Here is a 22,552-nt window from a genome sequence, read left to right on the forward strand (position 1 = left end):
CGACTCCGCCACTCACTGCCCGTCCGGCCCCCGCGCGGTGGGCAGCGCCCCCTGCCGGCCCCGAGGCCGCTTGACGGGAGGTGGCGGGCGGAGGACGGGCGGCGGCACAGCCCTTCCCGGCACGCCGTCCCGGTCCAGGGCTCTTTGTCGCAAAGGCGGCGATGAAGTCAGATACGTCACCCGAGTTCTTCCCGCAGCTCCGGGGCCGACCGGCCGGTACAGCTCAATATCGGTGACAAAAACCCCATAAACGGCCCAGCAGGCTGGCCCCGTGCCGGTGGCGAGCACCCGGTGCCGGCTGGCCCCGATCATCAGTTCTGGGGACAGCGGGGACAGTTGCTGAAACTCAGCGGTCAGCAGGAGGGACCTGGGGACGAGGGAGGGCAGAAGCGTACGGACTCCAAGGGGAAACGGATGGCAAGGCAGAAACGGGGTACCGAGCACTGTCCCCCGACTGATGCACTGTCCCCCAAGGCCCATCTGAGCTGCCCGGCGCACTGCGAAGGGAGATGGCCCTGGGAGACTGAGATTTGGGGTTTCGTGCGGGAACAGCCCCGGGCTCTCCCCCGCTCCCCGCCCGCTCTCCCTCCCGCCGCTCCCGAACGCTCCCACCCCGCCGCCGTGAGAGAGGGGCGGGGCCAGCTGCAGAGACCCCACCCCCTGCCAGCAGCCCATTGGCCAGGGCCCGCGTGACGCACGCCCAATCAGGAGCTGCCACACGGCAGATCCGGCTGCGGGGGTGGGACTTCCGGCTGCGGCCCCGGCGCCTGTTCAGCCGCCGCCGCTTTCGGACCCGCCGCTCCCGCTGCCCCCGCATCCGCTGTCCCGCCGCCATGACCGCGCCCCGGCCCCCGCCGCGGGCCCTGCCCGCAGCGCTGCTGCTGCTCCCTCTGCTCTCCCTCGGTGCCCGCGCCTCCGACGTGGTGGAGCTCAGCGATGCCGATTTCGAGAGCGGCCTGGCCGAGCGCCCGGGGCTGGTGCTTGTGGAGTTCTTCGCGCCCTGGTGAGGGGCCACCCGGGGCGGGCGGGGGCGACGTGACCAGGAGGGCGGGGGGCCGGGCCGGGCCGGGCCGGGCGCACGGCCGACCTGACCCCTCCCGTCCCCCCAGGTGCGGGCACTGCAAGCGGCTGGCGCCGGAGTACGAGTCGGCCGCGACTCGGCTGAAGGGGATCGTGCCTCTCGTGAAGGTGAGCACCGGCTCCCCCAGCGGGGCGGGGCGGGCCGGCGGACGGGGTCCGGCCCTGCGGGGCTCGGCGTGCTCCGACGGGCCTCGTCTGCGTGAAGCACTGAAGTCCAGGAAGCATCTGGAAGTGGAGCCCTGCAGGGCTGCAGCCGCGCAGCTGGTGTGCGGAGAGCGTGCTGGGTGTGCGAGGGCTCTCCCCAGCCTGGAGGAGGAGGCCTGCCGCGAGCTGTGTGATGAGGTGGAGAGCGAGCACCATGCTGCTCCTACCCAGTGAGGGTTGCTGACCAGGAGCTTTCTTTTCTGCCACAAAACTTGTAGAGTTTTCTCAAATCAGTTTCTCACTTCCTTTATGGGAACTGGCATGGACTCTTGGACAGGTCAGCCTGCTTTCTTCAGGTGTTGTGGGAACTCTTTTGTACTGATAAGGTGCTGAGAAATTCCTTGTTATTGGTTACAAGAAACTGTCTTTTCTAATATTTTTTTGTGTGTATATGGCCAAAGTTGTCTTTCCATTATTTCCTCTAATATTTTTCTAGGCTTCTCGTTACACCTGTGCTATCTCCTTCCCAGTCTGGGCTCTCCAGCACCAGGGGCCATGTGATGGATTTCTCCAGTCCCTTGGCTGGGTTGGGTGTGTCAGGGCTCGATCTCGATCTGAATAGAAAGGTTTCTCTCCCTTTAGGTTGACTGTACAGCAAACTCAAACACCTGTAACAAGTATGGAGTCAGTGGATATCCTACCTTAAAGATTTTTCGAGATGGAGAAGAGGCAGGAACCTATGATGGGCCCAGGACAGCAGGTAAGAGCTGGTCAGCAGTGCCTGGCTTGCTGAACTGTTGCAGGAGGCAAGCCCACATGTAACAGCCTGGTGTCCAGGGATACAGAGAAGGTTCCCACCCACACATACACCACCCTCTTGCCCTTTTCAGAACTCTGTGCTGGCAAAGCCCTGGATGTTTATTTTCCTGTGAAGGTTTCCACTTTAACCACTAGTTCCCAGGATGCTAGAAAGTTCCTGTATGAAGCTGGTGGGAGCACTCCTTCAGTTCACATGTTTATTATAGTGGGGACATGTATGGATTCTGTAGAAACAATTTTTGGATTAGGAAGCTTGAAAAGTGTCTTGTGGAATCTGGTATTGATCCCGTTAATTGTTTTACTTCTCTTTCAAGATGGGATTGTCAGTCATCTTAAGAAACAGGCAGGACCTGCTTCAGTGGCTCTCAGTTCTGTGGCTGAGTTTGAGAAGTTCATTGGCGATAAAGATGCTTCTGTCGTGGGTGAGTAGAGGTAGTGCAGTGTGAAATGAGCAGACACTGCTCTGGGAGCTCGTGTGGAAGGATCAGAGGCAGTACCACAGGCTGTAGCAAGGGAAATTCCAGGTGGACACAAGCAAAAAAGCTGTTGGTAATGAGAACAGTAAAGCCCTGGAAGATGTGCCCAGAGGATTTCAAAGAGTTCAGCCTGGAAGACTTCCACAACTCAGTTGAACAAAGCTCTGAGCAGCCTGGTCTGACTGGGGCTGGTCCTGCTTCAAATGGGAGGTTGCACCTGAGGACCCTGAGAATTCCTTCCAAATTTTTTTTTTCCCCTGGCCCTCTGGCTGTGATGCCCCCTCCAGCACTGTAGTATATGTTTTCCAAAGATTGTTGCTTTCTTGGCTGACTGACAACAGGTAGCTTTGGGGTGCTGGAGGGTACGTTTGGGGCTCTGGTGGCACCGGGGGGCTGTTGGCATCAGGTCATGTGACTGTGGTTACAGTGGCAACAGCAAGTGTGCAGATCAGGTGTGCTGTCTTGAAGATGAGTATTGATCAGCATCCTCAAACTTACTGTTATGAAGTGCTAACAGCAGTTGTTACCACTGGCAGTGTCACACGGTCACCAGTGGATGTTTGGGTGCTCAGTGGACAGTTGCCTTTGGCTGAATGACCAAGATGAGCAACTCCTGAGTAACTTTCTCCTGCTGGAAGGGATAGAGTGCAGGGAGGTTCAAAAAAGTGGGAGAGAAACAGTGAAAGGTGAAGGCCTGAACATACATTGGAAGACTTTATTCAGGAGTGATGTTTCAGTGCATTGTAGAGAAAAATGCTGAGGGCTGCAGAGGGACTGCAGCTGGGTCAGTTTGGGGTCATCTACCTTTCTGCTCCAGGCTTCTTTAGGGATGCATCTGGGGATGCTTATTCGGAGTTCATGAAAGCAGCCAACAGCCTCAGGGACAACTACCGCTTCGCACACACTTCCGAGGAGCAGCTGGTGCAGAAGTATGAAGAAGATGGAGAGTAAGTTACTTAACACAAAGCTTTCTTGTTATTGAGGCATTTGGAACAGATTCGTGGGTTCTAGTTGTTAGCTGGGTTCACTTTGTGAACATAGCTTAAGGTCTAGTTTCTTCCCTAGTTGCCAGTAGTGTATCCTTTTTGTCTTTTTTGAGTTGAGATAGACAAGTGCAAATGGTTGCAGGCTCTGGAAGGTTAGCATCTGCCTGCGGATGGGAAATATCTCAATGGAGGCATTTTGCTTCCCCGTTGCTTATTATGGTGGGGAGGTTGTTTCTCATTGTGGCCTGTTTGGATCATAGAGGAGGCTCTGACAGGTACATCTAATGTAGTAGTGCCACCAAGAAGCTAGACAGTGTTGTTTGAGTTATGAATGGTGAGTGGGAATAGTCTCTGGAGAATGGGCTCTTGTGTCATCTGGCTGCTGTCCTTCGACTCCCAGGGACCCATTGAACTAATTCACAATACCTGTTTCCCCCCAGAGGTATAGTCTTATTCCGTCCTCCACGCCTGACCAACAAGTTTGAGGAGAGCTCCATCAAGTACCCAGAAGACAAAATCACCAGTGGAAAGATCAAGAAATTCATCCAGGAGAACATGTGAGCGATTCCTCACCAGCAAACATGACAGACTGGCTTTGTCCCTGTCAGAGCTTGTTTTCCTAGCTGGCATTGCTGCCACTTTGTGCTGAATGTCTTGGCACTGCTCCCCTTTGGGGACACCTTCCTGAAATCCTGGCCTGGCTGTTGGCATGCAGTCTCCATATTCTAACCATGCTTCTGTTTAAAAACCAAACTTATGAGAAGTGTGCCAGCTTTGGCCTTATTTAGATCACTTTAGCCACTGATGTGGCTGGAGATGTGGATTTAACTCAGAATAATCTGGTATAGGAATGAACCAAATGTTTCTTCCTGGGAAGCAAGTGTGCTGTGTTGAGCCTGTTCTGGGGTCATGGGCTCTGCTAACACCTCTCTCGTTGACAGCTTTGGCATCTGCCCACACATGACTGAAGACAACAAAGACTTGATCCAGGGCAAGGATTTGCTGGTGGCATACTACGATGTGGACTATGAGAAGAACGCAAAGGGATCCAACTACTGGCGCAACAGGTGGGAGGGGTGGAGGGTGAATCGGCCTTGCGATGTTCCTGTCTTGCTGTGGTTCCGTAGCTTGAGTGACAGTCCTCTGAAACCCTGCCTGCTTGCTCTTGGATCCCTGGTCCTTAGGGACTTAGATCTTTCCCACAAACCGCCTCGCTGCTGTGGTGTGCAACTCCATCCTTCGTGTTCCCCAATGCCTGAGACACCCGGGTCATGTGGTCAGGGTGGAGGATGAAAACATACAGCACTCACCTCAGTCACCATAGACACAAGCTTACTGCTCTGCTTCTCAGCACCATTTCTACAGGACTTGGCTCTGCAGAGCACGTTGTGCCACTGAATTCCTTGTCCAGCATGCACGTCAGCTTGAAGGGTGTTACATCACGTGTAAGAAAATGTTCCAAGAAATAATGCTTTGTCTTTTTGTTTGTTATTTTTTCCTTTCAGAGTTATGATGGTTGCAAAGAAATTCTTGGATGCCGGCCATAAACTTTCTTATGCTGTTGCTAGTCGGAAAACCTTTGGCCATGAGCTTTCCGAGTTTGGTCTGGACAGCAGCGTGGGTGAGGCCCCAGTTGTTGCCATCAGAACTGCCAAAGGAGATAAATACGTCATGCAAGAAGAGTTCTCGTGAGTTCTTGAACTTGTTAGTGTTGAGTCTCACTGGCTGGACTTTGGTCTACAAGTCTCTGACCAGATGATACTTTGTTAGCTTGGAGGAAACAGGAAAGCTGAATGATGCGGTTGGAAGAAATGATTGCTGGGTCAAAATGGCTCCTGCTTGTGTGTTTTCCTGCTCTCTAGAGAGCTTGCAGCCCTTCCTGTTATACAAAGGGGGGGAATTTAATTAAAGATATCAAAGTGTCTGGTTAGGAACTAGAGTGCAATAAAAGGCAAAGGAGATAGTTGTACCTTTTATCTTGAAAAAATAAACGGTGCTGGAAGCCTAAAACTTCAAATGGGATGTGCATCCAGCCTCCTGTCAGAGCCCTTAAGGGCATCCTTGCACTTGTTCTGGGGTCTAAGCCAGCCCAGACTGGTGCTGTCAGAGATGCAGGTAGCATCTGTTGTGTGGGTGGAAGGAGCTTAAATCAGCCTTGAAAGTTTCTCTCTCTCATCCTGTATGTGTGATGATGGCTGTAATATCACTTCTCTTTCAGCCGTGATGGAAAGGCTCTAGAGAGATTCCTGCAAGATTACGTTGATGGAAACTTGAAAAAGTACCTGAAATCAGAGCCTATCCCTGAAAGCAATGACGGCCCTGTAAAGGTGAGTGCTGCATGTGGATGTGAAGACTGTTCAGCAGCATCTTCCAGCCAGTGCCAGGGTGGAGTACTGTGAGTGTGGCATGGTGGCAGCTCGAGGAGCCTCTGCGGTGATAGATGGAGGAATTACTTGCTCCCTTGTTGCACTGCAGTTTTTTGAGGCAAGGGAGACGTGCAGCTTGCGGTTTGGGCTCTGTTTTGTTCTCTTAGCATAGTAACTGCTGCTTGAGCACAACAGCTATGTGCTTCACAAGTGCAGCATCATCCAGATTTCTAGGGATTATGCAAAGGCCTGCTGTCTTGGCTTGTGCTCCCTTGGTGGCATGGCCTTCCTGTTGGTTGTGACTGCACTATTTTAGGGAGCTTTGTGTTCATCTTGTCTTTGGGAACTGCCTTTCATCCTCCCAGGCAATTCTGCCCTGAGTAAGAGCATTTCCTGTCATGGCTTTATGGTGAGGCCCTCATACAGGAGTGAGAATCACTGTGTTTGAGGGGATGGGCATGGCCTCAGCTGGCCCTGCTAGGCTGATTCCTCAGCTTGGAAATGGTTTTGTCCTCCTCCTGCATGGAGACCATGTGCAGACCTCACTTGCAGGTAGTGCTGGTACGTTATAGCAAACTTTTTTCAGCATGCTGAGGATGAAGAGTGCTATGTTTGGTCATCTTGCTGCTTGTTGTGCAGGTGTGGGAGGCCCAGGCTTGGGTGGAGTGTGTGGAACATGTCATGTCACAGCCTCATACCTGACTTGGAAGCAACTAACTGGTGTGATCAAACCTTACAGGTGGTGGTGGCTGAGAACTTTGATGAAATTGTTAATGCAGAAGACAAAGATGTCCTGATAGAGTTCTATGCACCATGGTGCGGCCACTGCAAGAATCTGGAGCCCAAATACAAAGAATTGGGGGAGAAGGTAGGTCTGGAACTCTTGCAAAAGTGAACTAGAATTTTGCAGCACTAAACAATCCTGCAGGTTGTTTGTAGCCTCTGTGATAATGGGACATAACTGTGCCTTCCTGAGGACTTGGAGTTTTGGCATCTGGTGAGTGCAGATGTCCATCAGCAGGATCTGTGGTAGCAGTCACAGTGGTAGGTTTAGTCTGTTGCCCTTGGCTGTGGCTGATTCAGTGACTGGCCTCAACTGGCCAAGCTTCTTTTTGGATCTTTTCCATCTGCATGATGATAGTCTCCCATTTGGGAAGGGATGGTGAGATGGCATCTCCTGTGTGCTGTCCTCTGACACTGCTATCCCAGCCGTTGCTGACTGCTGGGTTCCTGGAGTTTGGGATTGGTTACTAATGGGCTCATTCTACCCACAGCTCAGCAAAGATCCCAATATCATCATTGCCAAAATGGATGCTACAGCCAATGATGTGCCTTCTCCCTATGAAGTCCGAGGGTAGGTCTGACTGCTGTGACTCCATGTGTTAGTGGGTGGGTCCGGCTCTGTCTGCCATCGGCTACAGCACTAGAGCTGGAAGAGCCTCACAGGGAGGGTGTGTGTGAGGACTGACATGCGACTGCTGAGCAATGGCTTGATTTGGAGAAATGAAGAGTGGAAGAAAAGGACATTGATCTGCCTGGATTCTCCAGGATTCTGGTGTCCTGGCTCTGCCTGGAGGCCTGCCCTGCTGCTTTGGAATCTGCTGTGATTCTGTTCCTGGCAGTGTGAAAACAAATCTGGACTTGCTGTTCCAAAAGCAGTCAGCCAGCAAACTTGGACCTGTGAGCTCAGCGAGCTCTGCAGACCTGGCCCGGCCCTTGGAGGCCACACCTGCTGCCTCCGAGCTGCCAAAGCTGTGCCATGTTAAACCAGGGCAGTGTGGGGTGCAAGTCCCTTCCGTATGGGCTGGTCTGACAGAAATCAAAGCATGTCAGGAGCTCAGGTGTCCCTTCTCTCTCCCCAGCTTCCCCACCATCTATTTTGCTCCAGCTGGCAAGAAGCAGAGTCCAAAGAAGTATGAGGTGAGTATTTTGCTGTTCTTCCTGCTTTATAAAGAAGTGAAGAGCATCCAGGTGTCCAAATTACACTCAAGCCTCTCTGGAGCTGGGGGTGGCTCTGTGTCCTGTTGCCCTGGGAACACACCTGGTGGTACCTGCTGGGAATGTTGCACTGCATGCTGCAGGCCCTGGGGAGAGCTATGCTTGCAGTCACCTGGGTCTCCTGCCTGGCACCTGAACCCCTCTCAGCAGAGGGGAAGCCCAGGGCAGGTACAGGCCCTGCCTCACTGTCATCTGTTTTCTGCAGGGGGGCAGAGAAGTGAGTGACTTCATCAGCTACCTGAAGCGGGAGGCAACCAACACTCCTGTGCTGCAGGAGGAAGATAAATCCAAGAAATCCAAGAAGAAGGTGAAGGAGGATTTGTAAAGTACCCACTTGCTATCTGGTCAGGATGAGCTCTTTGTGAATTGGGGAAGCACTGGGCAGACTGGGGCCAGTTCTGGGCTGTGGAGAGCCAATGGGCTGATGGCCCTCAGCTGCTGTATCTAGTAATGTTTAATTTCCTGCCGTCTCTTAGCTGCACTGTTGTTGGGCTCCCCAGACTGGTTTGTTTTGTGGTTTGGGAAGGGTGGGGGGTACAGTTATTTTCTAATTTTTTTTGTACATTTGGAGAAGTGAAACAATAAAATGACCCCCTTAAGACCAAGTGTCTCTGTCCTGGGGTGACCTGTCATACCTAACACTGGGATCCTGCTCTTCACAGACAGCAGCTCTCTGCTGTGAGTCATTCCCTTCAGTGAGCTCTCACACGTCTGTTCCTAACCATTGAGCTCAGCCGTCTACCCTATTCTCCTCCTTCCTCAGCTACCACAGTCCCTCCAGAACATAGCAGCAGCAACTGTCCCAGTGTGCTGGGCTTCAGGTGCTACATTTACACACATTTTGGGCTTTGGGACTCTGATCACAAGTGCCTTTGCTGTCTGTGTGCTGCCCCAGTGAGTTCAGAGGAACGTGGTGCTCACTGTGACTGTTGGATCAGAGCAGTGCAAGCACAGGGAGCAGGCTGGCATGGGGCTTGCTCAGCAGCAGAAATAAATGAGCTTTGAAGCTGGTGCAGAAGTAGTCAGGTGTAGGGGAGGAGTGCTACTTCCTACAGACTCTACCCAAACACAGGTAGGGCCTGGGCTGAGAGTTTCTCATAGCCAGGTGCTTGGCTGTGGTGAGGGCAGTTAAGACCAGTTAATTGTAAGATCATTTTGTCTCTTGGTAGGAAACAGGCTGATAGCTGAGTTACTCTTCAGGAGGGAGAGGAATAAACCCTGTGTTGTGGTTGGGTGGTGTGGGCTGTGACTGACCAGAATATCCAACTTTCCTCTGGGGAAAGGCAGGAGTGAGATGGGCTGACCAGGGAGGGGCTGTTGCTCTGACTCTGGATTCTTGTGCTGCATGCAAGTTGAAGAGGGCACTGCTGTGTGGCAACAGTTACCAGGGCAAGAGCCAGGGCTTGCTCTATCTCTGGATTCCTCCCCCGCAACTCAAAAGGCTGGGCACCTTATTTATCGCTGCTGGAATTCTCCAGGTACAGTAGCTCATACAAGGCTTAGCACACACTACTCTGGCTACAGCAGCTGTGCAGTACAACACTTTCTTCCCCAGCTGCATCAGTAGCTCAAACAGCATCTTCCTCCTGTGCTCTGCTGCTCTGGCAGGTGCTCTGTGGCCCAATACAGGTCTAGAGGCTCCTTGGGGGGAGCATATAATGTCCAATGGTCCCTGCACCTCAGACTAGCAGGAGTCCCACATCTGGCTGTGGGCTCCAGGCACTGCTGCAAGAAACAGGAACACAACAAGCTCTCCTGACAGCTCACAATTACCCCTGTAACACCAAACTGGAGCACTGCTTCATTGGTGGGTAGGGCAGTGCCCTCAGTCAGGGAGAGCCTGGGAAGCTGTTCTCATCCTGGCTTTGCTCCCTGGACTGTGACTCCAGACGTGGTGGCAGCTGGGGACTGAGCCACCGTCCAAAGTAACACGTCCCCCTTGGGCTGGCTCAGGCCTCAGCAAAAGGTCTCCAAGTGCCTGGCTCTGCCTCTCCCCTGCAGCCACAGCCTCCTGCTCTCCCCCAGGGAGCAGGGAATGAGCTGGCTTCAGGTGCTACAGGACAGCTGGAGCAGCAGGCACTGCTTCAGAGACAGGGCTGGATAAGGAAGGAAAAAAACTGCAACAGCAGTTTGCCTAGGACCTCTCACTTCTTTCAAACTGCAGAGCCATTCTTTTGGTATGAGACAGCTTCTGGTGGAGGTATTCACAGCAATTCTTCTCTTGCTGGTAGCTGGGATGCATCTGGAGAGGAAAAAATATATATGGATCAGCTCCAGAAGAGAAATCAGTCCATGCCCTGCATCCAGCCTCACCTTCTTGAGGTGGTGGTACTCATATACAATTGTAGTTTCAAGTACCTGAAATCCAGAGATGCAGTGGGCAGGACCCAGGACCAGAGCATGGCTGTACGGTGCCACGGTGCCTGGCTCTCCTGCTTGCCTTGTGTTCCTCTGTTCCTTGCTTCAGCCTCTTCGTCTTGGCTTCCAGTTGCACAAACCTCCAGCTCATGCTGCTGATATGAGCATGCAGTCGCAGTACTCTGTCTACACTAAATGCTGCTCTGTGGAGCAGGCGGTGTGGTACCACCTCCTGCAACCAGGAAATGCCTATTCTCCTGGGGCCTGCGACACCTGCGTGGCAGAGCAGGGCCCATGCTCCTGCTGAGACCTGAAGGGCGGTGAGCAGGCAGGGCTGTGCACAAACTTACCTTATAGCCATGGGCGACGAGGCAGGAGCTCATCTCGATCCCTCCATGCTGTGGGGCTGAGCCAAATTACACCAAGCAACAGGGAGCCTGTGGCAGTGGGTGCTAAGCTCTCTTCCTGTAAGTAATCCAGGATCTCTGCTGAGGAGGAACTGCTCACCTGGGACCTGCATCTGGCAAGGAGCAGAAGATCACAAGGGTTAAAACTCTGGAGCCCCTCTCCTCCAACTTGGCCAGGACCTTGGGCTTACTGGAAGACCCGTTCTCCAAAGTTGAGCTTGCAGTTGCACAGCTCTGGTGGGAACAGAGCCCCTGGCCCACCGAGGAGATCCCAAGGGCCTTTTGGGAAGCCCCTGGGGATGATGTGGTGCAGGGGACAGGGGATGCCCTGCAACTGCAGCAGAGATAGCCTGAGGCCATGAGGTTTCACCCAGGCTTGCGACGTCCTTGTGTTTGTCGTGGCCTTCTGGCCAAAGCCTCTTTGCTCCCCCCTGCACGCCCCATCCCGGCTGCCCTGGGCTCTCCGATCCCCCCAATCCCCTCACTCCCCAGCTGCCCTGGAAGGCGATCACGGGCCCCGGCGCTCTCTGCAACAACAGCGAGCGCCGGTAAGTCCCTCTGGTGCCCGGTTCCCCCTGCCAGGCCCGGTCCCAGCTGCCGCCGCCCGCAGCCCCGCAGCGCCCGCGGCGCCGCCGCCGCGATGTGCACGTGCAGGAAGCTGAGCCAGGGACCCGGGCCGCCGTCCCGGTACCGGAGATGCCCGCGCAGCTACGCCCGCGGCATTGCACGGCGTGCGCGACAGCGGCGGGCGGGCGGTCCCGGGGGGCAGCGGCGGGCGGGGCGGGCGCCGGGAGCCCCGCGGCGGGGCTCGTCCTGAGCCGGCTATTTTTGCCGCCGGCCCCGGCTAATCCCCTGAGCCGCTTCCCAGCATTAGGTAACGGCGCGGCGGGATGCGCTCGGCGGCGGCCCCGGCCCGGGCGGACCCCGGCAGTCGCGGCGCGGCGGAACCGGTGGCGACGCGCCCTGTGCGTGCTGGGGGCCGTGGGCACCCGCCGCCGAGCCCCGGGGACGCCCGGACCGAGGCCAGGTGGTAGCGGCGTGCGGCGAGGCGGGGCAGGGCAGGGGCGGGCATGCCGGGCCCCTCGCCCGGCGGCTCCCCGGAGAGGGAGACAGGGGCAGGCGGGCGGCCGCGGGGGCCGGGCAGGGACCGGCGGGTGCGGTTCCGGCTGCCCCACACGGCTATCGCGCTGCCGACGGTGCGCGAGGAGGAGCGGCTCTTCTACCGGCGGCTGGAGGCACTGGCGGTGCCGGGGCCAGGCGGCTTCGGGCCACTCTTCGCCGCCGACGGCTGGAGCGACCTGACGGGTGAGAGCCCTCGGGCAACCCTGGGGCGAACCAGGCCGGGAGTCGCGGGTTGTGAGGGGCCCGGGGAAAGCCGGGCAAAGGGTGCCGGTTTCGGAGATCCAGGCTGGGCTCTCAGCGCCGTCTCCCCCGCAGATGACCGGCTGCTCCGGAAGCGCGTGGTGCGGGCCGGGCTGGGCGGGCCACAGCCGCGGCCGGGCCAGGAGGTGTCGGTGAAGGTGCTGGGCGCCCTGGAGGACGGCGGGCTGGTGGAGCGGGACCCGCGGCTCACCTTCGTGCCTGGCCACGGGGACGTCGTGCAGGTGAGCTCAAACCAATGCACTGTTCGGTGCGGCGCAGGCTCAGCGCCGCCCGGTGCCGCCGCGCCTCATTAGCCTCGCCATGCCTATCCGCAGGCGCTGGAGCTGGGCGTCCCAACCATGCAGCCCGGGGAGATCTCCTTCTTCCTCGCCGCCTGCCCCTACGCCTATGGCCGCCCGGGCAGGTAAGGCGGGTGGGCAGGGGGAGCCATCAGGCAGGGGCCGGGAGGGCAGACGGACCGGGGCGGGCAGGGGACAGGGGCAGGTGGATGGGGCCGGGAAGGCAGGGTGGGCAGGGGACCGGGGCGGGCAGGGGGCAGCCGGTGCTGTGCCCGCAGGGAGCCCGACGTGCCGCCCGAGGCGCCGCTGCTGTTCGAGGTGACGCTGCTGGAGGTGCGGGACGGCCCCGACCCGCAGCCGCTGCCGCCCGCCGCCCGCCTGCGCCTGGGTTCGCAGCGCAGGGAGCGGGGCAACTTCCATTTCGCGCGGGCCGACTTCGCGGCGGCGCTGCGCTCGTACCGGCTGGCCCTGCACGCCCTGGATGGCCCCGCTACCGGTGAGACCGGCCGGGAGGGAGGGCCCGGGGCGGCGGGGCCGGGACGCTGAGACCGCCGCTCGCCCCGCAGCGCCTCCCGGGCCCGAGGAGGAAGAGGAGCTGCAGGAGCAGCGCGTGAAGTGCCTCAACAACTGCGCGGCCGCCGAGCTGAAACTGGGGCGGGTGGAGGAGGCGCTGGCAGCCTGCGAGGCGGCCCTGCGGATCAGCCCCGACAACGGCCGGGCACTGCTCCGGCGGGGGCAGGTGGGACCCGCCCCGCTCCGCCCCTCTTGGCACCCCTCGGCCCGGCCGCCCGCTACCCCCAACTCCTCTGCCTGTAGCTGCTGGCGGAGCAGGGCCGGGACGCAGAAGCTGCGCTCGTCCTGAGGAGAGCCCTGGAGCTGGATCCGGCCAGCAAGGTGCGGGGGCGGGAGGGGGTGGGTCCCGCAGGCTGGTACCGGGAGCGATGGGACGGACGGGGCTCTCGCAAGAGCCAGTGCCGGGAGCAGTGGGGCGGGAGGAGATCCCGCAGGAGCCGGGACCGTCGGGAGTCCCACTGGAGCCCTGTTCGCCACAGCTGCCCTTCCGCCCGCAGGTGATCCACGCCGAGCTCTCACGGCTAGCGAAGCGCCAGAGTGCCCCATCTAGCACCGCCTCGCAGGACCCCCGCCACGACCCGATGCCGCCGCCGAGCCCCGGGTGCGTAGGCGAATTTGGCTGTGCGGGGATGGATACCCGTCCCGCACCGTCTTGGCGTGGGTAGCACCCACGGCCGTCCCTCCCTGTAGATCTCCTGCACCGCCCACGGCGGAAGGAGCGGTCTGAGCGGCCCCGCAGCGCACCGGAGCCCGACCGAGGAGAGAGGAACGCTCCCGCACCATCCTCCCTGCATTGCCCCGCACTCCCTGGGGTGGAGAAGAGCGCTGCAGTGGGGGAGGACGGCGGGCGGGAGGGCTGAGGGGAAGAGCGGGGCTGTATATCCCGCTCCCTCTCCTCTCCGTCCCGCATCGCTCCCCCCTCTCCGCAGCGCTTTCCGCCCGGCTCATGACGTCACAATGGGGCGTGGCCCCGGCGCCACACCCCCTGCGCGAGGGGTGGCTGTGGCGCGTGCGCCCCATCCCCGGCTTTTTCGCCCCCGCCGGCAGAACGGCGGTCGTAGCCCGCGGCCAATCAGGCGGGGTCTGGCCAGAGAGACGCACCAGTGGGAGTGCAGCAAGGGTGGGATCGGCACTGTGATTGGCTGTGGCTGCCTTTAAAGTCTGGCACGGGGCGGGGCGTGGGGGGGGTCAGTGCGGGACGTGGCGGCGGAGCGGAGGTGGGAAGGAGCGGCGCCATGACCCGTGAGTGTGGGGGGGACCTGGGCTGGGACCCGCGAGTGTGGGCTGGCCTGAGGGTGCCGTGCCATGACCCGGCCGTGCCATGGCCCAGTGGCGCGCCGGGACCTGGCCTGCGGGCAGCGGCTGGACTGGGGCGGGAGGGTGGCGGAGCCCGTGAGCGCGGGGTGCGGGGCGGGCCGCCCCGCGGGGCCGGTCGCGCTGAGGCGGCCGCGCCGTGGCAGGCGGAAACCAGCGCGAACTGGCGCGGCAGAAGAACCTGAAGAAGCAGAGCGACTCGGGCAAGGGCAAGCGGCGGGACGACGGGCTCTCGGCTGCCGCCCGCAAGCAGAGGTGAGCGCCGGGCCGGCCCCGCCGGCCCCCCCCGCCCCGCTCCCTGCTCTCGCCCTGTGGCGGTGCCGGCCCCGCCGCCAGCCCCGCCGCGCTCCCCGCAGGGACTCGGAGATCATGCAGCAGAAGCAGAAGAAGGCGGGCAACAAGTAGCGGGCGGCCGTGCCAGGCCGCCGCCCCAGGGCCGGTCCCGCCGGCAGGATGCCCCGCACCGCCCTGGGCCGGGCCCCCCGGCCGCGCCCCGCACCGCGCGGCGCTGTCCCCTATTAAAGTAGCTGTGGAGCCCTGCACGCCGCGTCTGCTCGTCCGTCCGCCGGGCGGGGGGCGGGGGGGAGCGGGCACCACCGCTGAAGCGATCGCGGCCGCGGAGAGAAGGACCAAGCGCGGCGGTGGTGGAGCGGCGGCATCTTCGCGGTGAGGAACAAAGGTGGGGCCGGGCCTGGGCGGTCCCTGGGACATCACCGGGGGTCAACGCGGGGGATGGGTTTGAGGGGCGAACGCCCCGGGGAGGGTAGGAGAGCGGAGAGGCTCGAGGAACGAAGCCGGACGGGATGGCGCCGGAGCGGGCCGAGGCGCAGCCGGGGCTCGGGGCCAGTCGGAGGGCGGTGGTGGAGAGATGGCGGCCGGGCCTGCGCACCGACGGAGAACCGCGCTGCGGCACGGCCGGGGTGGGCCGAGCCGTAGCCGCCCGTTCCCCGCGCTATGCCCGGCAGCAGCGCGGGGCAAAGCCGAGGTCCAGCCTAGCGCTGAGGCCGTTGTTCATCGTCCTCTTAACCTCCCTGCAGGGGCAGAACAGCAGCGTCAGCCCGGCCTGGCAGCACGGGGCCGGTCCCGCGGCCGGTCCCGCGGCGGCCGGGGGCTCCTCACCGGGTGAGGTGCAGCACCGCCTCCACCACGTTGGTGCCGTCCTTGGCGCTAGTCTTGCAGAAGAGGCAGCCGTGGGCCTGGGGGCGGCAGCAGGGGTCGGGGCTCGGCTGCCCCAGGGGCCCCAGGAACCTTCTGTTCACTATGGCCAGGTGCTGCCCGCGGGCTGCTGCTGGTGCAGTGACTGCCTGGTGTGGTGCAGCTGCTGGAACCCTGGTGCAGCCCCGGGACCCCTGGCCCTGCGCTCTCACCTCTCCTACCCAGCTGTGTCCCAGATCTGTAGTGTGGTTTGCTCCCCATCCACCAGCAGCTGCTTGATCTGGAAGTCCACTCCTGCCAGGAGGGCCCTGCTCCTCTGCCCCAGCTGTGGAGTCAGTGGTGCTGGGGGCTCATACCGAGGGTGCTGGGGATGTCTCCTTAGAACTTGTTCATGCAGAGTTGCAGTAGGAAGCTGGACTTTCCCGTGTCCCCATCCCCTGCCAGCACCAGCTGATATATGGGACAGAGGGGCATGGGTCCCTCCCTCCTATCACACCCCTGCTGAGACAAGGGCGTTGGGCGATAGCACAGGAGTGTGCTCAGCTCCCCCAGCCTGGCCCTTTGGATCACATGGGGTGTGCTGGTTACCCCTGGGGTGAAGGCAGGAAGCTTCCTCTTTGCGAAGCATCTGGCAGTGCTCTGGGGTCCCTCTGCCTCACACTTTGAGGAGCTGGGGGCCTGCTGGGTGATATGTTTACAGTAGGGGCCCGAACCCAGGAGCTGCAGGCGAGCAGACCTGTGTCCCTCTCTGGGCCAGGGGCAGGTCCCTTGCCTCAATGCTCTGGTGGGAGCTGGGGCAAGGCCCATCCACTGACTTGTGGCTGCTCACACTGCTGAGTGAGGAGGCTCTGTCCATGCTGGAGGCTGAGCTCTGCAGCTGTCCAAGGCCAGCACTGCTGCAGCCCACCCTGTCTGCCTGGGAGGCTGCGCTGGGGAGACGGGGATGTGGGGAGCTGTCGTCCTTTCTGTGCAGAGGGTAATGCTGAGGGAGGGGCTGCAGCGATGCTGCCCCTCTGTGCTCCATTGCTCACCTGCTGCAGTTCCTCTGCAGAGCAGAGGGTGTTCAGCACTGCCAGGGTGAGGGCTGTGTGGCTTCCAGTTCCAGGGGCTCATGCAGATCCCTGTGTGCTGTGAGCCACGGTGCTGGTGGGGCAAGTGAGGGGAACCAAGCCAGCCTGCCCTGCGCAGGGGCGGTGACATCACACAGCTCCCCTGCCCTTGCTCCCTCCCCTCCTGCATGGATGACAGCCCCCATGCCCCAGGTCTGCAGGGCTTGCTGCCACAGGCCCATGCCACTGGGCTGAGCCATGGCTGCTGCTGCTCTCCCAGAGGCTCCTGCTCACCATCCTGGCATGAGAGAGCAGCTGGGCCTGGCCCAGGGAGGGCTGTACCCACAGCACTGGCACCCCTGGGCAGGGACACATTCCCTGTTATCTCAGTGGCTGCTCCTCTGCTGCTGCCTGGCTGTAGCTTGCGACTGCCCAGTTCTCCTCCACCCTCCCTGAAAGGCCAATGCTCCCAGTGGGGACCTGGCATCCTCCCAGCAGGGCCCCACGGGTCCTGCCTGCAGCTGGCACAGGGCCTGCGTGGGATCGGGACACCTAGGGAGCCCCAAGGACACCCGGTGTCACAGTGTGTACCAGCAAAGGGCCTGGAGGGATGCGCTGGTGGCTCCAGGTAGGCTGCCCAGCGGCCCATGCTCACGGCATGGATAAGCAAGGGCAGCACTTCCCCAGTGGGCACTGGGCCCTGCCTGCAGTACAGGGGTGTGGCAGAGCCCCCCACCTGCGCTGGACTCTGTGGGCACCTGCTGCAGTGCTGCTGGATTGGGGTGCCCTGTCAGGCTGGGACAGCCCTGCCATTCCCTCTCCATGGTGCCACCTCTTGTGCTGCTGGGTCCGCCCAAAACCCCCCCTCAGTTGCTTCAGCTCTGCAACAGCCAGGAGATGCCGCACGCGGCCCGGTGTTCTGGGCGGGGAGAGATGGGTCTCCACTGCTGCACAGTCCAGGACACTGAGAAGTCCTTGGGTGCCAGAGGCTGCAGGGACCCCCCTCCCCAGCCCTACCTGGCCGATGTCCCCAAGCTGGTGCCACAGCTGCCCATCCCCAAGCCCCGTGTGGGTTCCTGCATCTCCTGGGAAAGGAGAGGTGTGAGGGGCAGCCCTGGGGCACTGCAGCCTCCACTGTTCCATCAGGGACCCCACAAAGGCTGCATTGCTGCACTGGGATCAGTTGGACCCCAACAGCATCCACCCTGCTGTGCCACCCTCACCTCCTGCAGCACTGTATCCCCAGGCTGGTGGGTGCCCTGGCGATGTGTGTCGATCCCCATCCTGCACCCACTGCCACCATCACAGTGTGGGGCCTGTTGGGTGCAGTTGGGGCTGTGGGCCCCAGGGAGCCACCCCACCATGTTTGCTCTGTAGGTGGGGGCCCAGGGCCGCTGCGATCCTGTGGCCTGCTGACACTGTGCCCTCCTTGGGAGCAGTGGCAATAGGCTGAATACCCTCCTGCAGTCCCAGGGCAGTGCCCGTGCTCAGCACCTCCTGCTTGTCTCCCCTCTCCAGCATGGCCACCCTGAAGGTGCCCTCAGCTATGGCTGCTGTGTGGCCAGTGCTGGGGTGCTGCAGGCACCCCATTTTTCCCCCCTATGGCTGCAGCCTGCGTGGGGTGATGGCACAGGCTCAGCTCAGAGTTTTGTATAAAAATGTATTGAAGGAGGTATTTACAGTGAGCACATCATGGCAGGGGTGGCCAGGCAGAGCCCTGCTCCTTAAGTGCACCCTGCGGGTGCCAGGGCACCCAGGCTGAACACCTGCCTCTGGCTTGCTCCAGCCCCTTGGGTGGTCCTGGCTTAGCACAGGGCTAGTATCCCTGGAAGCATTCACCTTCCAGGTTCCCCTCAGGCTCTGAGATGCCACCATCTCCTGGGATGGGGGGTCAGGGGAGGCCAGGAGGACTAGGCAGTGCCAGGGCACAGGGTGCAGCAGGGACCAGCCCCAGGTACAGTTCGTCCTGGCAGGGACTATGTGGAGACATTGATGCGCTGCGGGGCACGTCGTCGCCGCACAACGCGCGGCCCCGTGCTGCTGCGCCGGTGCTGTGGGGAGCTCTGGAGGCAGAAGGGGCTCAGCAGCAGCCACAGGTAGAGCAGGACACAGGCCCAGCATGAGGACACCTTCACCCAGAAGGTTGACCAGCTGCCGTGCGTGAAGGTGGTCTCCAGCACTGCGTTTTCATAGCTGGTGGGAGAGGGCAGGTGTTGAGTGCTTGAGGGATGCTGAGACAGGGTTCCTGTGCCAGCTGCAGACACCAGGTCACCCTGTGTCCCAGCAGCCGCATATCCCTGGGCATGTCCCACCTGCCATGGACCCTCCAGCCCTGCAGACCTCATTGCACTGCATGGCTGCTGTTGGTCATTGGCCGGAGCAGTGCAGGTCTGTGGGCACAGAGCCCTGCGCGTCCCCAGCAGGCGCCAGCTTGGTGACAGCATCATGGCCTGGCACAGAGGGCTGGAGCAAGAGCAGGGAAGGCTGGGCAGCAGTGTGGGTCCCTACCTGAACCAGTTGGTGAGGGTCATCATGACGTAGAGCGAGGCAAGGAAGAAGACGAAATGGAAGGCTGAGTAGCTGTAGACCACCCGGTCTTGCTCATCCTGGACAAGGAACTGTCCCCTAGCACTCTCCTCCACTTGCTCACACGTCTGCTCGGTTCCTAGGAGAGCGCAGGGGCACGGCAGCTCCTGCATGCCCCCCTCACTGGCACCCCCAGGCTAGGACACAGGCTCTGCCTGATTTCCTGCATGCACTCTGCACCCACCTCTCAGTTCCTCCTCCATCTTCTCGGGGCAGCAGAAGCAACAGGAGGGTTTCTGCAGGGACAGCAGAGTGGTGGCTGCCCAGCCCTGTGGCCACGGTGGCTGGGCTGAGCCCTCCTTTGCACTGGGGCAGGTGGGTGTGCTCTGGGCAGCCCCCTGTGCTTGGCTGGACAGACCTCCCCCATGCTGGGACTGTGACAAGGGCTTGGGGTGGTGGGTCTGGGGTGCCTGTGGCAAGAGGACACGAGGCACAGCTGCATTCGTACTCACTTCAAACTCAAAGCTGTAGACTTTGACCATCCAGAGGGGCCCGAAAACCTCGGCAAGGTAGGAGGCTTCATTGCTGTGCCCAGGAGAGAGACAGAAATCATAACACAGGCAGCCACTGCCTTGTGCCAGGCCCTCAGCCCATCCCATGGATCCCCGACAGCTGCAGGACCCCTGCTGTGCTGTACCTGGGGTCCCTGTGCTGCCCCTGCCCACCCACCAATGCCCCATCTGCTCTGGTCCTGCCACCCCTTGGGACATTCCCTGCTCTGCTGGCCATGGGGGTCCTTGTGTGGTGCCAGTTGGGCTGGCTGTGCCCAGCAGAGCTGGTGCCTGGTGGGCCAGTGCTGCAGGAGCCCTGCCCACCCTGTGCCTTGGGCATACGTACCACGCAAAGAGCACGCAGGCATACATGATGGCAGCGCCCAGCACGGCGACGGTGGTGTCCTCTGTCTGCAGCTCGTCCTGCCGGACCCCCGGGAAGCAGACAGTGAGGTTCTGACCCTTGTAGAGCACTGCGGGGATGCAGAGGTGAGACAGGAGTGCACCATGGTGGGGGCTGCTGGTGGTGGGGGGGGCACCCACCTCTCTCCGGGGGACGGCTGGACAGCGCGGAGAAGGTGAGGTACATCACGTAGCAGCTGATGATTGAGGACTGCAACAGCCCTGACCGCGGCTGCTCTGCAGGGGTGGGGACAGAGGTGTCACTGGAATCCCTGGTGTGCCATAAGCTGTGGGTGAGCTCTGCTTGGGCCCCGGGTAGCCCCCTATGCCACCCCCCTGCCCACCCTGCACCAAGGTACAGGAGGGGCTGTCAGGAGCCCTGGGGAGATGGGTTCTCCTCCAGTGGTCAAGTGCTGGCCCTGAGCTGGGGGGCACAGCACCCCTAACCCAGGACGCAGCTGGTCATCCAGCATGGCAACTCTCACTGTGCCGTGCGATACCCACTGAGTCGCACACAGGGCGTGATGGAGATGAAGGACATGATGCCACAGAGGCTGCCATTGATGGTGAGCAGCGCCTTGTTGAGGTGGCAGGCGGCCGGGTGGGTGTAGAACTTGTAGAGGAAGGAGAAGGCGGCAGAGGCGAGGGTGTAGAAGGCGGCCGTGGCCAGCAGCACGGCCAGGTACCAGCGCTTATCCTGCGCGGCGCCCGTCAGCCTGTGGGAGAGCGTGTGAGTGGTGGCAGCAGGTGGGTGCCCACCCAGCACCCTGGCACTCACCAGTTCTTGTTCCAGGTGTGTGCAAAGGCCGTGATCAGCACCAGCTGGATGAGGATGAAGGCGAAGCCCCCACAGACACCCGTGTAGTGCCAGGCTGGGAGGAGAGGGCAGAGGTGGGGATAGCTAAGGGCAGGTGGGGGCTGTGAGGGATGCCCGGGCTGCCAGCTTGGGTGGGGTGGGGGACATACCTTGGATGAAGTTGTCTTCCGGGATGAAGAAGCTTGCGGCCCAGAGGCCCACCAGTGCCAGCAGCTTCAGGAGCCAGAACCTGCAGGGCAGTGAACGTCAGTGGGACAGAGCCCCTGGCAGCCCCATCCTGGGACACCCTGTGCCAGCCCCATGGCCTGCCCGTACCCGTTGTGGAGCTGTGCGCGGCAGTCAGAGCTCGAGCGCACGTTGAGCAGCAGGGCAGCCTGTGCCAGGTGGAAGCAGGAGGTGCCGAAGCAGACCCGGTACACGGCCAAGGAGCCCACCAGCCGCTCACAGTCTGTGCCCCCAGGCAGGTGTTGGCACAGCACCACGGAGAAGGGCACCTGCAGGCATGGTGGGTGACAGGACAGGGCTGCTGGTGCTTCCACCCAGCACCCTCCAGGACCCATGGCATCCAGTGCACCCAGACTTCTGATATCCCCAGCATTCCCAGTAACCCTGGGACCCCCAACACCCTGCATCTTTGGTACTCCTTGCACCCCTTCCCCCTTGACACCTCCAGCACCCTTGTCACTCCCAGCAGCCCTGTTACTATCCCCAGCAACCCAGTACTCCTGACTCCCTGGCAATTCTGGCACCCCCAGTGCTCTCCTGGATGCCCCTGGGTGCCCCAGGGTGTCTGGCACCCCCATATCCCCAGCACTAATGGTATCCTTGAGACCCTCATCACCCCAGGGGACCCCCAGCACTCCCAGCTCCTGCTGTCACCTTCTCTGTGATGGCTTGGGCCACAGTGCGGGACAGCATGAGGCAGCACACAGCAGAGGCCAGGACATGCAGGAGTGTGTAGAGGATCCGCGTGTTCGTGGACATGCGGAGCCCATGACAACCGCAGCACAGCTAGGGGGGGAGCACGGTCAGCGAGGATCCCGCAGGGCCAGCACTGCCCCCCAGCCTGGCCCGGCATCTCCTCCCTTCCCAGCCCCGCTCCCAGCCCCACTCCCAGCCCCGCCAGGCCCCGAGTCCCACCTGGGAGAGCAGCGGGTGCAGGAGGTAGCCGTGTGCCCGTGTGCCCGCCATGGCCCGGCTCGGCTCTGCTCAGCCCCCGCGGCGCTGATGGGATTAGAGGATTGTCGGCTCGGCCCGCCCTGCCATCTGCTCGCTGCTCCCTCCCGGCAGCCACCCCTGGGACGCTCCGTGGGCAGTGTCCAGTGATCCCCGGCCATGGGCAGTCCTGCCCGCACCCCGGCCCCTCACTGGGCAGGACGAGGCCGTGGAAGCCGGCCTGGGCATGGGCGGGCTTGGGGGGCACGTGGGGTCTGCCGATGATGTAACCCTGATCCCAGAGCAATGCCCCGGGTCTGTGCGGAGGAGCTGGGGAGTGTGGGGGTACTGGGGGTCTGGAGCACCCCCAGGCACAGAGGCACCCAAGGGACACGGATACCACGAGGGCAGGGGGATGGCATAAGGCACATCCAGCGGTGAGCGGGAACCCCCAGTGTCGGCAGGAGATTGGGGACGAGCCACGGCGTGCAGGGAGCCCTATGCTGGGGCTGTCGTCACCTTCCTTCGGCTGCTCCGCAGCCGTTCCGGCTTTGCGCACGCAGCCCGGTCCGAGGGACGCGGTGTCCCCATCGGGTGGGTGAGTAACACCCGGGCGGGAAGGGAGCGGCGGGGGCGGACCCGCCGTATCCGCGCCAGCCGGGGCCGCGCTGCCGGTGCGGCCTCCGCTGACCCAGCGCACCCCGAGCTCGGGGGC

General features: G+C 61.1%; 4 protein-coding genes across 4 annotated transcripts; 3 read left to right on the top strand and 1 right to left on the bottom strand.

The window, feature by feature from the left end:
- Positions 1–746: 746 nt before the first annotated feature.
- Positions 747–8,474, top strand: PDIA3 (protein disulfide isomerase family A member 3). Its single transcript, XM_017836240.1, has 13 exons — positions 747–1,003; positions 1,110–1,188; positions 1,867–1,984; positions 2,358–2,465; positions 3,337–3,466; positions 3,946–4,062; positions 4,447–4,572; positions 5,011–5,193; positions 5,724–5,832; positions 6,611–6,739; positions 7,146–7,225; positions 7,734–7,791; positions 8,075–8,474. Exons 1-13 carry the CDS (start codon positions 834–836, stop codon positions 8,192–8,194), a joined length of 1,527 nt encoding a protein of 508 aa, XP_017691729.1. The 5' UTR covers positions 747–833; the 3' UTR covers positions 8,195–8,474.
- A 3,230-nt stretch (positions 8,475–11,704) lies between these two features.
- Positions 11,705–13,847, top strand: LOC108507851 (peptidyl-prolyl cis-trans isomerase FKBP8-like). The gene is made up of 8 exons (XM_017836161.1): positions 11,705–11,939; positions 12,072–12,238; positions 12,332–12,420; positions 12,574–12,791; positions 12,862–13,034; positions 13,112–13,189; positions 13,366–13,469; positions 13,559–13,847. Exons 1-8 carry the CDS (start codon positions 11,705–11,707, stop codon positions 13,593–13,595), a joined length of 1,101 nt encoding a protein of 366 aa, XP_017691650.1. The 3' UTR covers positions 13,596–13,847.
- Positions 13,848–13,980: 133 nt separating this feature from the next.
- Positions 13,981–14,724, top strand: SERF2 (small EDRK-rich factor 2). The gene is made up of 3 exons (XM_017836177.1): positions 13,981–14,110; positions 14,329–14,437; positions 14,539–14,724. Exons 1-3 carry the CDS (start codon positions 14,104–14,106, stop codon positions 14,585–14,587), a joined length of 165 nt encoding a protein of 54 aa, XP_017691666.1. The 5' UTR covers positions 13,981–14,103; the 3' UTR covers positions 14,588–14,724.
- Positions 14,725–17,952: 3,228 nt separating this feature from the next.
- On the bottom strand, positions 17,953–22,415 carry SERINC4 (serine incorporator 4). Its single transcript, XM_017836217.1, has 10 exons — positions 21,823–22,415; positions 21,562–21,693; positions 20,832–21,176; positions 20,370–20,737; positions 20,007–20,102; positions 19,810–19,936; positions 19,425–19,497; positions 19,157–19,208; positions 18,895–19,051; positions 17,953–18,579 (listed from the first exon to the last, which is right to left on the bottom strand). The coding sequence occupies exons 1-10, from the start codon at positions 22,017–22,019 to the stop codon at positions 18,363–18,365; spliced, it is 1,764 nt and encodes a 587-aa protein (XP_017691706.1). The 5' UTR covers positions 22,020–22,415; the 3' UTR covers positions 17,953–18,362.
- Positions 22,416–22,552: the final 137 nt, after the last annotated feature.

Source organism: Lepidothrix coronata, unplaced genomic scaffold, assembly GCF_001604755.1.
Source record: "Lepidothrix coronata isolate B3197 unplaced genomic scaffold, Lepidothrix_coronata-1.0 Scaffold272, whole genome shotgun sequence".
Lineage (NCBI taxonomy): Eukaryota > Metazoa > Chordata > Aves > Passeriformes > Pipridae > Lepidothrix > Lepidothrix coronata.